This window comes from Cariama cristata, unplaced genomic scaffold (genome assembly GCF_000690535.1).
Source record: "Cariama cristata isolate BGI_N322 unplaced genomic scaffold, ASM69053v1 scaffold20722, whole genome shotgun sequence".
In the NCBI taxonomy this organism is placed as follows: Eukaryota; Metazoa; Chordata; class Aves; order Cariamiformes; family Cariamidae; genus Cariama; species Cariama cristata.
The window spans coordinates 58,589-71,518 of record NW_009605816.1 but is presented as its reverse complement, the minus strand read 5'-3'; the positions used below and the strand labels follow the sequence as shown (position 1 = coordinate 71,518).

General features: G+C 38.5%; 1 protein-coding gene across 1 annotated transcript in view; it reads right to left on the bottom strand.

Moving 5' to 3' along the window:
- Window positions 1-9,776: 9,776 nt before the first annotated feature.
- The window catches only part of LOC104158476 (sodium/potassium/calcium exchanger 2), a gene marked incomplete at its 3' end in the record, with an annotated part of 60,252 nt that continues 57,098 nt past the window's right edge, over window positions 9,777-12,930 (bottom strand). Inside the window, exons 2-3 of the mRNA XM_009696142.1 lie at window positions 10,962-11,000; window positions 9,777-9,885 (exon numbers count right to left, since the gene is read on the bottom strand). Coding sequence (XP_009694444.1) covers window positions 9,777-9,885; window positions 10,962-11,000 — 148 coding nt within the window. The remainder of the gene's footprint in view (window positions 9,886-10,961; window positions 11,001-12,930) is intronic.

Genomic DNA, 12,930 nt, shown 5'->3' with positions numbered 1-12,930 from the left:
CTTTGCAGGGGGTATTTATCTTTGAAAAATTTTCAAATATTCACAAAAATGGGAATTCCAAGATGTAGAAGTGAAAATCTTGTCCTACTGATGATATTGGGAGCTTTACCACAGATTCTGATGGGGTCAGGATTTCACCAAGTGTGGGGTAAGGCACTATGGAGTACTGGACACACACAACTCCAACTGCAATAAATTCCAGGTGTTCTGGTTTTCAGCATGTCGAAGGAAAATAATGCAAGGACAGTATAGTTCCTCTCACCATCCAGGCATAAAATCCAAACAGCCTGTGGAGAATGAAGTCATCTGCTGTCTGCAAACTGTGCTAAAGGAAATCTTCTGCTTTCACCTTCAACATATCTACTATTATTCCCTGATCTATACAGGTTTACAAATTATTCATGTTCTTTGTTGTTCATATTTTTAACAAGGAAATTCAGAGTTAGGAAGAAACTTAAAATGAAGCTAAAGCCATTAAGTATTGAAATGCATAGTCAGGACAGTTGTACCCTGCTCTGGGATCACGCTTCTATTTAAATATTCATGTCTTCCTTGCACACTCTGTAGGGAATCCCAAGAAGAATACACTTACTGAAGAACAGGGCATCACTGGAAAAATATCATGGAGATGAGAGGTATGAATTTTGCCTGCAGTGAGCAGCTTGATTAGATTCTAGTTAAAAGAATAAAACATGACATGCAGAAATAAATTGTTGCCAAAACTTACATTTACCACAAAACAAACACAAGGATTAAATTTCAGTTTTTAAAAAATAAATTAAAAAGCTCATCAGAAAACTTCCATTATTTAAAATTTGCTACTTACAAAGAGCAATACTGATTTTAAAGGGAGACCTGATCTTAAATTTTTAACTAGCTAGAAATTCAATCAGTGAAATTAGCAGAGTGCTGCCTTCTTTCTGTATTTTGGGACCACCTGAAGTTAAGCAGACCTGACATTTATTGCTGCAGAGTCTCAGAGCATCACAACAAAGAGCTACGTTTTGCCATTGAACTGCGCATTCTGAGAGAAATTTGTAAGAGTTTCTTTGTACCCCATATAAATATAACAAAAACATACCCAATTTGTGATACGTGTCATGAATTATAAACACATTCTGTGGGTAAGATAAAAGTTGCAAGCCTGCTCACCCTACAGTCATGGAAGTACAGACACTGCTTTTAGAAAAAGCAAGACCAACATCCCCAAAATGTGATTAAGAAGTGGTCCCTGTCTGTATGCTAAATGAACGTACTCAGTAAACTAACTCAGACTTCAAAAGTCTACTTCCCTGGTTGCACTTATATATTTGTGATTGACATTTAAATAAATCAGCTGAACTAAAACTTCACAATAAAATTCTCTTCATTAGCCTAAGATATCATTTTCTCTATGCCAAAACCACACATCTTCGTAGAGAGCTCAGATTCCACAGATGTTAAAGTGACATTTATATCTTATGTGTGGTACATGGAAGTTTGTAAATTCAACTGCTATCCATTTTTGGCTTTGAAATCTTAATTAATACTAGGGGAAACAGTTCTTATTTCTTCTTAATTTCTCTCTCTCTCAACCTTCTGACAGATATTTACAGGGCTACCTAAAACACCTTCTCTGACCATTTAAAAAGATCTGCCATTAGCTGCACATAACCCACGGTTTCTACTCTACCTATGCTGTTATACACTCTGGCAATGTGGGGAGTTCCTACAGTTTATGAATTCAGTTTCATGTTGGAGGTATCTGTAAAAATATTCATCTCACCCACATTAACCACACAACCTCAGGTACTTAAATTAGGAACAAAATTTCTATGGTCTCTACCATAGTCCAAAGGTAAAGAAAGGGGAAAGGAGGCCTCACTGGAGAATGATGTGCCTTATGCTTCACCAATCTCATTTAGCTGCTTAAGATCTTTCCCGGGAAAGAGCTTTCTGCTTGCTAATGGCTGTGCAGAGCACTGTGGCACTGAAAGCTGAGCTAGCAATGGGGCCTTGCAGCAAAGGTGGCCAACAGCATCCTTGGCTCCATTACGGAAAGCATTGACAGCAGGTCGAGGGAGGTGATACTTTCCCTCCACCTAGTGCTGGCGAGATATCTGAGTGCTGGGTCCAGTCCTGGGCTCATCAGTACAGGAGAGTCATGGACACACCAGAGCAGGTTCAGCACTGGGCCACAGAGATCATGAAGGGACTGGAGCATCTCTCATATGAGGAGAGGCTGAGAGAGCTGGGACAGTTCAGCCTGGAGGAGAGAAGGCTCAGGGAGATCTTATCCACATGTATAAATACCTGATGGGAGGGAAAGAAGCAGAGGGAACAAGACTCTTCTCAGAAGTGCCCATTGACAGGGGGAGAGTCAGTGGGCACAAATTAAAAGCCAGAAAATTATATCTGGACACAAGAAAACACCTTTTACTGTGATGATACTCAGACATTGCAATGGGTTTCCCAGAAAGATTGTGGAATCTTCATTTGTGGAGATATTTGAAACATGACTAGACACAGTTCTAGGCAACCTGCTCTAGGTGATCCTGCTTGAGCAGGGGCTTGGCCGTGCTGAATTCTGTAATTCAAGAGGTCCCTTCCAACCTATATGAAAAAAAAATCCCAACCGGTTCTGTGAAAGCTAGCTGCATAAAGAATAGATGAGTATCTGCCTTTGTAACACTTGACACTCCAGTTTGAAGGTAAGTCTAATTATTGGTTTCCTGTCTTCATATCAGACTAAGATACCATGGGAGGGAGATAAAGGGAAGATGCTAGATTCTAACTAACAGCTACTAATTTGTATGTGAGCTTGGCAGGGTGACCCTGTTTTCTCTGGCAGAAGTCCCTTGCAAACATTTCAGCCTTCAGCAGAGGAGAAAACCAGAATGTTCTGGCTGCCCTGCTCAGAGTGCTGTTTTTCCCTGGTGGGACAGAAGAGGAAGCGAGAACTGTTACAAGCTGGGTAAGAACAAGTGTGCAAGAAGGATGCTGAGCTCCTTTGCAAGCCCATGGGTATGCCCAAAGGACACTCAAGGATGATGAAGGATCTACAGCAGAGATAGTCAATAACATACATAACTATTTTTATTAATTTTTGTCTAGATTTGCATATTTCCTCATGTTAGATAAATGCTGTTGTGCTTATAAGCCACTGAAGAATTATTTCTTTCATCTCTGGCATGGTACTAGGAAGTGCACTGAAGTCTTGCCGCATCCACACATGGGAACTGAGGAATGTGGAAGTGCTCAGGTTACTTCAGCAATGCAGGAGCTCAGCATTACCCAACAGTTGGTGTAAACTGATTTGCCTGGCCTTACTTCTCTGAGGATATAACAAATAAACAGCTTCAGCCAAAAAACGTTCCCAATGGGAACGAGCAAAGATATGACAGTGCAGATTACCCAGGTCAAGGGAAGAAAGAGCACAAGGGTTTTGCAAAATGAGACCAAAGCTGGGAGCCTGCTGAGTGACCAGGCAAGAGAAGGTTACCCAACCTTTGTCAGCTGTCTTTGGTGTAAGATGACATTTTTCATGACATCTCAGAAAAGAACACAAGTAGCAGCAGCAAATTAAGCAAAATAGTTTGAGGTGAACGGAAAAGCTAGGAAATTCTTAAGATCAGTATCTAGGAACACAACAGGGTCTAGTGAGTAATTATAAATAATTTACAACTATGTCAAAGACATTGAGGATCACATCATTCTTTATTTTCCTGAGAAGCATGAATGCAGGTTTCTGTTTTTTCTTTGTCAAAGCAGACGGTGACAGTACTGTATTTTTCTACATTCAGCAAAGGAAGTGACAGAATTGCCAGCTCAGCTTTATGTAACAGAAGGTTACTTCTCTCACCAACAACACACACCATATTTATATTTTTAAAAAAGTAAAGTGCATAAGATAAACAACAACTTTTCTGCAGAAGTACATCCTGTAGTTTTCCACTTTGGAAATAAGACTAGAGATGGGAATAGGAGAGAATTGCCAAAGATACCTACTTCTGACTGGGGACTGAGCCATGACAGAGATTTATATCACACTCCTTTTCATGCAGAGGATGCCATTTGCATATGAGTTATATCCTTGTCACATTGGAGCAAGGGACTCAGCATCTAGCTAAATCCTCCCTTGTGGAAGATGTTTTGCTGGCCTGTGGCACCTTATTAGCAGACAAAAAAGAGGTGGTATGATAAGGGAAAGATCTCATTCTTCCTGTACACTGCTAAAGTTGTGCAAGAAAAGCAAGGTAGCCTCAGATTGCACTGATGCTCTGAATACTCACTTCACCATCAGTATCTTCCCTTTTCGACAGAGTACCTGTAGGTGACTCCAGAGAGGAAAAAACCTCCCTTCACAGTCCTGAAGGAATCATTCTTTAAAATAACCTACAGTATGCAGGGACAAGGGAGGATTACTATTCATAGCAGACACTTTCATATAAAATGCTTTCATGTTTTTCCTTCCCCTGCTCCCACTGCAAAACAACAGCCCTCTTCTATTAAAAAATGTAAAGAGATCTCTGTAAATCCTACACTTTCATAACCCAGGAACATCCATTTCAAAACTAGGACAAAGGTATCTGAGGTACAGGACTGAGAAGAAAAAAAGCCAGAAATGATCAATGATTGCCATGATTTATGTTCAGGTTGCTTGGATTTTGGATTGGGGCCTGACCAACACAGCAGATTTGATGATGCCATCCTTATTCATATGGGTAATGCTGTTAAGAACAGTCCAGCTCACTACTCGGTGAATAAAGGATTGCCAGACCAGCACTTAAGCAGAAGCAAATATGGCACAGGATTTCCTGGGGATTAATGACTGGCTGGGAGTTGATGATAGCCTGATGCACAGACAGTCATTAATCTTAATCCTCAGGAAATGATCTGTACCAAGGTCATTATTTCTGTAATAAGATAAAAGCAAACAAAAAACTAATGTCATACAGATATTTATATTTTTAATGAATGATGAGGTTTCAACTGTAATGTAAAGTTCATGTATCATTAACAAATATCCTACACATTCACCTCTTAAGAGTGGTTCAGCTCCTATATTCTTAGAAGCTTTATGCTGAGACCAAGATTTTGAAGAGAAGCCTTCCTTGTCTTAGACTGCCAAATCCACAGCATGGCCGCACACCTGCCTGAATGCAAAGTGCCAAACGTCCAGCAGCTCCCAGTGATCTCAGGTGTTACTTGTCTATCAGAGGCGGGCTGAATACTTTGCAAGCCCATTGATTCCAGAGAGTTTACAAACTGGCTTTCACAAGACAGGCACAAGTCATGGTAAAACTATGTTTGTGTGGAAAGGGAAAAGGAAGGACAGATTCACAAGTGCGTAATCGTATATCAGGATCGCTCTGTTTACCTACATTTTGTGGAAAGTAAAAACTTCTTAAGGTCATCTCTCTCCCATTTTATATTTTCCTACTTACAATCAATTGCTTTTTTGAGAGGCTCTCAATTAAAGTAGAAATTGGTTCTGACTTCACAAATGAATTATTCAGGAGTAAATACGATGAGCTCGTTTTCTATAAATACATTGCATGTTAATGTAACAATAACACTGCGTAGGTCAGGTTGACCTTTAATAGTCACACAGCCTGTTTATCCATTCTATACTGCTTACGTTATCAAGAGGACTTAGATGAGAGTTCATTTCTGTCAGCTTTGCAAAGTCCACACAAGTTCAAATGACACAGCAGTGTGCCTTTTCATGCCCCCATTTTCCTTGTAATTATTCAAGAGAATGTAACAGTGAACTTTATTATTGACATAAAGAGAAAGAAATGCTGGATCTTACAGCAGCAGTATGCAACAACTAGAAATATCACTTCTAACAGCATCATTTGATCTGGAAGCTGTGAAGGGTCAAGCACAGACCTCCCAGACTTTACAAGTGCTTTTCTAGAGATTGGAAACCCAGTTCAGTGGGCTGTGCCAGCTGCAGGGCTGCTGGTGTCTGCTTGGGAAGTGCTTTGACTGATAGATCCAGTGGTCCAGAAGGAGAGCAAGCACTGAGGAAGCTGTCTTACTGGAACAGGTTGAAAGAAGGTGGGTGCAGACAATTGAGATGCAGCATGAGGAAAGGCAAAGGAAGCAAACAGTAGCAAAATGGGGAAAGAGGAAATGAGAGGGGAAGGAGGACAGAAGGAATATGACCAAATTCAGGGGGTGCCAGAGTACCTGTTTATGTGTCAGCTTTGATATACACCTTTCACACTTTTTTCCTTTGAGAATGGCACTTTGCAATGTGTTCTTTTGCTGCAAATCCAACAAATATGGCTAATGATGCAATGTTTCTGACCTATTGATCTAAGTCATCATCTGGCAGAAATACTGAGGGGATGTAAGCTGACTAAAATGGGACAGAAAAATGCTCAGAACCTCTTTCTGCTATTCCTTTGAGAATGATCCATACTTGCATTAAATGATTTGGAAGAAATCCTTTGACCTCACAGGTTGTGCACCAGGTCCATTGCCTCTCATTACATGAGTGCAACAGAGCTAATTTTGTTTGCTTACACAAAACTCAAAACTAACATGAATCACTCATTTATTTCTTCATTGTGTCTGTTTTTTTGTAGTAGTAGGAAAGGGCATGTGAAGTGGAGAAAGCCATGTGGGCCAGAGAAGGCAGCAGGTAATCATTTACCTTTCTGCACACACCCCCCCCCCCCCGCCCTGGGTTTATAGATCAAAGCACTTCTCAGATACTTCTGATAAATACTATCCCTTCTTTTAACTCTTAACAATGAAATGTTATTAGCTTAAAAAATTACTTAGCTAGCATGGTAAAGGTCTGTTTAACATAACGTACCAGTTGATTGTTCGGTGTTCATTATATACAGGAAGATAAAAACACAAGAACATGGTGAAAGTTTGGTAGATAAAATTCATAAGGAGCCAAATAGATAATCAATATTGTATACAGCAGCTACCTATATCCATTATCACACATATTTTTGAACTGAATGTAAGATTCAAGTACAATGCCATCCAAATTTGTTAACTAGTATTACCTACCGTGGCCAACCACAGTATTTACATCAAACTAAAATACCTTTTGTTTTACAGAAGTTTGCAGAATTATCTGAATACAGAATAATTAATATGAATACTTAAAAACTCAAATCTCAGGAAACAATATGAGTGTTCAGTGGAACATCCAATACTCCCTGTGTCTGCCTTCCAAACTGCCTGCAGTGCAAAAGATCTTGAAAGCCAAGTCTGCCTACAAATGAGGTGGTGTTTCAGAAAAGGTTAATGACCGTAATGTGTGACAGAAAAGTGGGTAGATTTTTCCCACATTTCTCCTACACATCTGGACATATTTGTGAAAAAATAAAACCAGGGTTCCACATGCAAAAATATTTATTGAATTGCATTCCTATATTGGCTGTTTCGTGCTCTCAGTAATCAAAAGTTGAATTTTGTGAAGTCACTGAAAATTTGAAATACTAACTCCTTTGGCATTAACACCAACTTAGATGTCTCCACATATATAGGCTATTTTCCAGTGTCACCTTGGCCATTTCTTCATGAAAATTGTGCATTAAAATACAATATTTACCGCAAATGTAGGTAGATTCTTTTTCCCTTTGTAACTTTTAACTCAGTGTGTCAGTTTTAATGAAAAGTACAGGTGATTACTACCTTGCACTTATTTAAAGGCCACAAGGCCTTTATATGCCATTTTTAAAATAATATTAATTCCAGGACAAATATAAGAATTTGGACAGGAAAAACCCAACCAAACAGTAAAGTATTATGAGCAAAGAAACCCTGATGAAAATTTTACTGGAGTAATCCAAATAAGATTTATCCATTGCAACCATCTCTATCAGTCTACATTGATCTCAAGTATTTTACTGATAGAATGAAGAACAGCATTGAGTTACCTGATAAACTTAATTATAATACCTAATTTTCTAAAATGTTTGGCTTCTGTGTCTCCCAAGATGGATTTAGATTTCCAAACACTTTTTTGCTGTGCTATCATGAAGAGGGAAGCCTCTGGATCACACTACATGGTGCAGGCTTGCAACAGGGGAAAAGTAGTGAGAAAAGGTCTGAATGCTGAAAAAGCTGTATCTGGGAAACAAGTGAAATAAACTTGATCAATGGAAAAATACTTGAGAGCTGATCTTATTTCTGAATCTCCATTAAGTCCAAATTGAACTCTAGTCAACATTTTTAGCTTTCCTGTGGTCTTCAATCTGTCATAAAGGTTCTGTCCCTACTAATGACTGATTTCTAACCTCCTTCTGTTCTCTCCTACTTTTAAAATATATTTGATGAAGTCTATTTACTGCTTCAGATGATTGTTCTTTTTGTTTGTGTTAGCACTATTTGAGACACCACAGATGCATCCTCAGCCCAGGAGCTTTGCTTTAAAGGAAAAGAGGAGTGTGGAGGATTGTAATGAAAAATTACAATTTTTCATTAAAAAGTTAAAAATTAAGATTGGAAGTCTTGTCTTCTTCCAGGAGAACTAAAAGCTTGGCTACTAGGCGGGCAAAGATGAGACTTACTGGGTGCAGCAATTAGAAAGCTTGTTCACCTGCTGTAGTGATGAAAATAAAGGAAACCAAACATGTAATTGCAATAAATTTCTTCTGTCATTTTTTGAAATTGAATAGGAATAGATTGGGCACAGTCTGTTGATGACTCCAATCTAACAGCCAACAGACTTTGGCAGAATATAGTGCAGCATTAACCAAAGAGAGAAGCGATGTGAATCATGATCAGAGTAGAAATAATGGTGTGGAGATTGCAAGGGCTAAAATTGCCCTTGTGTTGACAAAATCAGTGTCAGCTTCAGCTTTTGAAGAGGGAAATAGAAAAGTAGATTTGCCTCGTCCAAGTGATACAGAGCAATTAAAAAAGCTCTACACAACGTTGCAGTGAGAAACATAAAGGAACTAAAACGGAAGGAAGTACTACATATACTGTTTGATCACTGAAGTTTGCAAGGTCTCACTGTCAGTGATATTTTAGGTCTCTTTAGTCCCTCACAATTCCTTCACAAGTGCTATTGCTCAAGACATTTATTACTACAGCAAGAAAAGTCCTACAGACACACATTCACCAAAGAAACACCTGGGCTTGAATTTTTTTGCAAGTCTACCATAAGCTGAGATTCAAATCACCCCACATTTGCAAAGCAATTGTTGTTTTCCTGCCAGCTTCTCAGACCAAAGCAATCATGGTCTTCCTACTAACTTCTCAAAGAAAAAAACCAAAACACCACACTTGGATAAAGCGAGCAAACTGTTAACATGCATGTAACACAGAGGGATGTTTGTTGTATGTTTTCTAATGTCAGTGTTAAACCACCGGAAGGCAAATCAGCAGAGTCTCATTCTTTTCTATATTTCTTATGACAAATTACCCACCATTTTGGCTTTTTTCTTCCTGATGTACTAAAATCAAAACAGGAAAGAAAACAAAAAAAACTCTACAAAAGTACAAGAGGATGAGTTTTCATAACTTTTAAATTGCTGCTGAAGCCAGAGGCGAAGCAAAACAGTAGTTGTGATGTGCATCAACCAAGTGATCAGTTTTGGTTAGCACTGCAACAAACGTATTCCAAGTCGCAAGTCTTGGTAGGAGTATGCATACCACATCATAAGAGTGCAAAACTCTCTCAGAAAATTCAAACACGTTTAGAAAAGACTGGTGAAAGCAATAGAAATGTAAAAAATAGTTTCACAGAGAGAAGGGAAAAAGAAAGTATTTGTTTGCCTTTGCAACAGAAAACAAACAAACAAAAAAAGGAATACCTTCAGCAAGTGGGTCAAGTGTGTGAATCATGAGCTGGAAGATGCTGTTCCTCATTAGACTGTTGTGGAGAGAAGCAGAGCTTCCTCCCCGCTGGAGCCGTGGCTTGGTCTAGGTGGAAAAATAAGGGAAAGAAATTAGGGTTTTTTGTTGTTTGTGTGGAAACAGGTCTGAAACACTATAAATTAATCTCACATCTCACTACACAGCGAAACATTTTCAGCTATCACCTATAGCAGATTATATTAAAGTAAACACTGTATTAAACATTGCCATACTTATAGACAATTTCTCTGGAGGGGATGGATCATCAGATTAATCAGTAGTCTCCCAGGGCTCAGGAAAATAGTAGGGAAAAAAGAATCCTTCTCTGTGACAACTCTAAAATGTTAAGAAAATAAAAACCTAATACTTGCACCAGGAAGAATTCATAATTTGTTTCTTTCTAGAACCTTGTGGTTAAATCCCTGAAGTAAATTCTAATCTTTTTTTGCCTTGGTACATTGCAAATATGCATATTATCAAAATTATGATGAAAAAGGGTTGAAAGTACCCTTTCTTAATGGCAAAACCCTAAAGCTCAGTCAGAGTGAAACATACTCCTTGCTTTGGTTCAATCTATTAAGTACTGATTGCAAAAACAGATTGTGAGTGGGATAAGGCAGTGCAGACACCTGCAGCAATGCAGCTAATATGCAAGCATCTTTTACATGCTTTTAAAGAACTTTTAAACATATTTTGAAGTTCTTTTCCCATGCCATTGTCTAGTAAAATAATTGATGCATTTAATATAACCCATAGAGTAAGACTGCTTTGTGGATGGCTGTCTGCTTGTTTCAATAAAAAAGATAATCAGAGCCAGCGGACTGCTGACTAATAAGATGCTGAAACTCAATTACAGGAAAAAAAATACTCCGAAGAAAATAGTATTCCACAATAATACATGGTACATGGATTAATCTTTGGTGTCATACAAATACTAAATGAAAAATGATAGAAACTGAACAAGAAAATTAATTCACTGCTTTATCTTTGGAAATAAATAATTTAAATTCTATAGCCGCATAGGAGGGGGAAAGAAATCCCAGTAATTTAGAAAAATGCTGATGTATGCCAAACCAAAGTAAGGCTTGTCTCATCACCCTCCTGAGAAATAAATGCTCAGACACATTCTAATCGCTGCCTACCGTCAGTGTTTGGTCATCCTTGTTGCCACAATTAGGTGACTGCATGAATGGGAAGAAGAACAAAAAGAAGTGTCAGATGGAGCATGCATAGAATGGAAAGGCAGTAAAACACCACAGATGTCTGATCCTATGAATGCTGTTGTGATAAGCTTTTGAACCATTTGAATTAAAGCATTCTAGTCATCAAGTAAATCAGAGTAAATTCACACTGCAATGTTGCATGAGTCTTTTATTCCTGTCAGTTTCTTGGACGGGAACTGTTGTCATTTCAGGGCCTGGCACACAGCAGCTGCGCTGCAGATCATGATGTTCACTTGATACAAATGACGCAGGGAGGCAAACTCCCCGTATGTCAACCAGTTTGACAGAGCGAGGACTGAAAAGCTAAAATTGGTAAGAAACTCAGGATTGACCAACTGTTCAATGAAAAGCCTAAAAAGGACTAACACTACCTTGGTATTTTGCAGGAAGGGACTAGCCAAGGAAATGAAAAAAAAGGTGTTTCATTTTAACCACTCCCTGCAAGTGGCCATTTAGCCCAAACTGGTAGCTCCGGTTTAGGGCAGGCAACATGGCACTTACTGCTCTGCCGTGAAGGAAAATGAGACTCTGGATGGATTTTAAAGGTAATTAATGCTTTAAAGTAAGTGATGTATCTTGGAGATAATTTGTGATTCCTGTGTCCTACCCCTAGGACAACAGCAGCAGAACACATCATCGGGAGACACTTCTGAGGGAGAACAGAATTTGCACTGAAAGCAAGCAAATGCAAAATTTTGTATCTGATTTGTGGTCCCAAGTTTTGCCTGTTTCTTTAATAGAATTCACACTTGTGTTAAAAGGGAACCCAGAACTTTTGTCATGGAATATGTTTCCACGACATGTTGAAAGTTGTGTGATAAAGTTGTCATTTTTCTAGTCTTTCTGCTTATCCTGAGGGAGGAAAATTAACAACACAACACACAAAATATGAAACTCCAGTCATCAAGTACTAATTAAAACAGGACACAGTGCAAACTCCACCTGTCTCACATTCATTCTTACTTGATCATAACCACTTCCCCACAAGCTGGCATGTAAATAACTTCCTCCATCTCAAGGCTTTTCTTTCGTACATTACATAGAAAACAAATTACGTCGCAACTGTTCTGTGGAATAATCTCGCCAGTGCAGTGAAACCCAGTTTTGGACGCACATTAACACTAACTTTCAGGAAATGCCTTTTGAGTCAGTGAATCAACCTTGAAGGTCAAGTGGAAGGCAAGCACTTATGAGCAAACAGTGATAACAGAGCAGATCCTTTCTATTCCATAACAAGTAATAGAATAACCAGAACTGAACTCTTTGTCAAAAATGTACCACCCCCAAGCTGTGAATATCAACTTGAAGAAGAGATAATGAGCCACTGATTTTTGTTCTGATAAAGGAGTTCCTTTATCATCTCTGAAATTAGACTGCCCTTGTGTGAGAAAGGATTAGGAAAAAAAGTTTTACACCTCTATTGAAGACAACCATCACGGAAAGAACTTTTAACAGAGTGGAAAGAAAAAAGAAGAAAAAGAAAATACAAAATCTGTATTCTAAAATGTCACTAAAACATTGGATGCCTCTTAGAAATTTTTTGCATAATGTGTATACATATATATACAGTATACATACACATGTTCTTTCAGATACAAATCCACACACAGATTTGAAAATCCATGATTTGTTTGTGCAAACTCTGAGGGACCTTCATGGGAAGGAAAATTTATTTTGCAGGAAAATTTGAAAGAATGCAAAATGGACAAGCCTCGAAAAGTTCTTCTTATCTCCAAAGAAGTGATTTAGGACAGTTAAGTCCTAAAGATCAGTGGGTATAGTTACAGAATTAAAGTTTGTGAGATGCAGATAAGTGTTCAGAACTGGAACTTTAATAAAAGTCTAAAAAACTATTATTTGGGACTTTGACCTTTTGAAGATAGGAAAT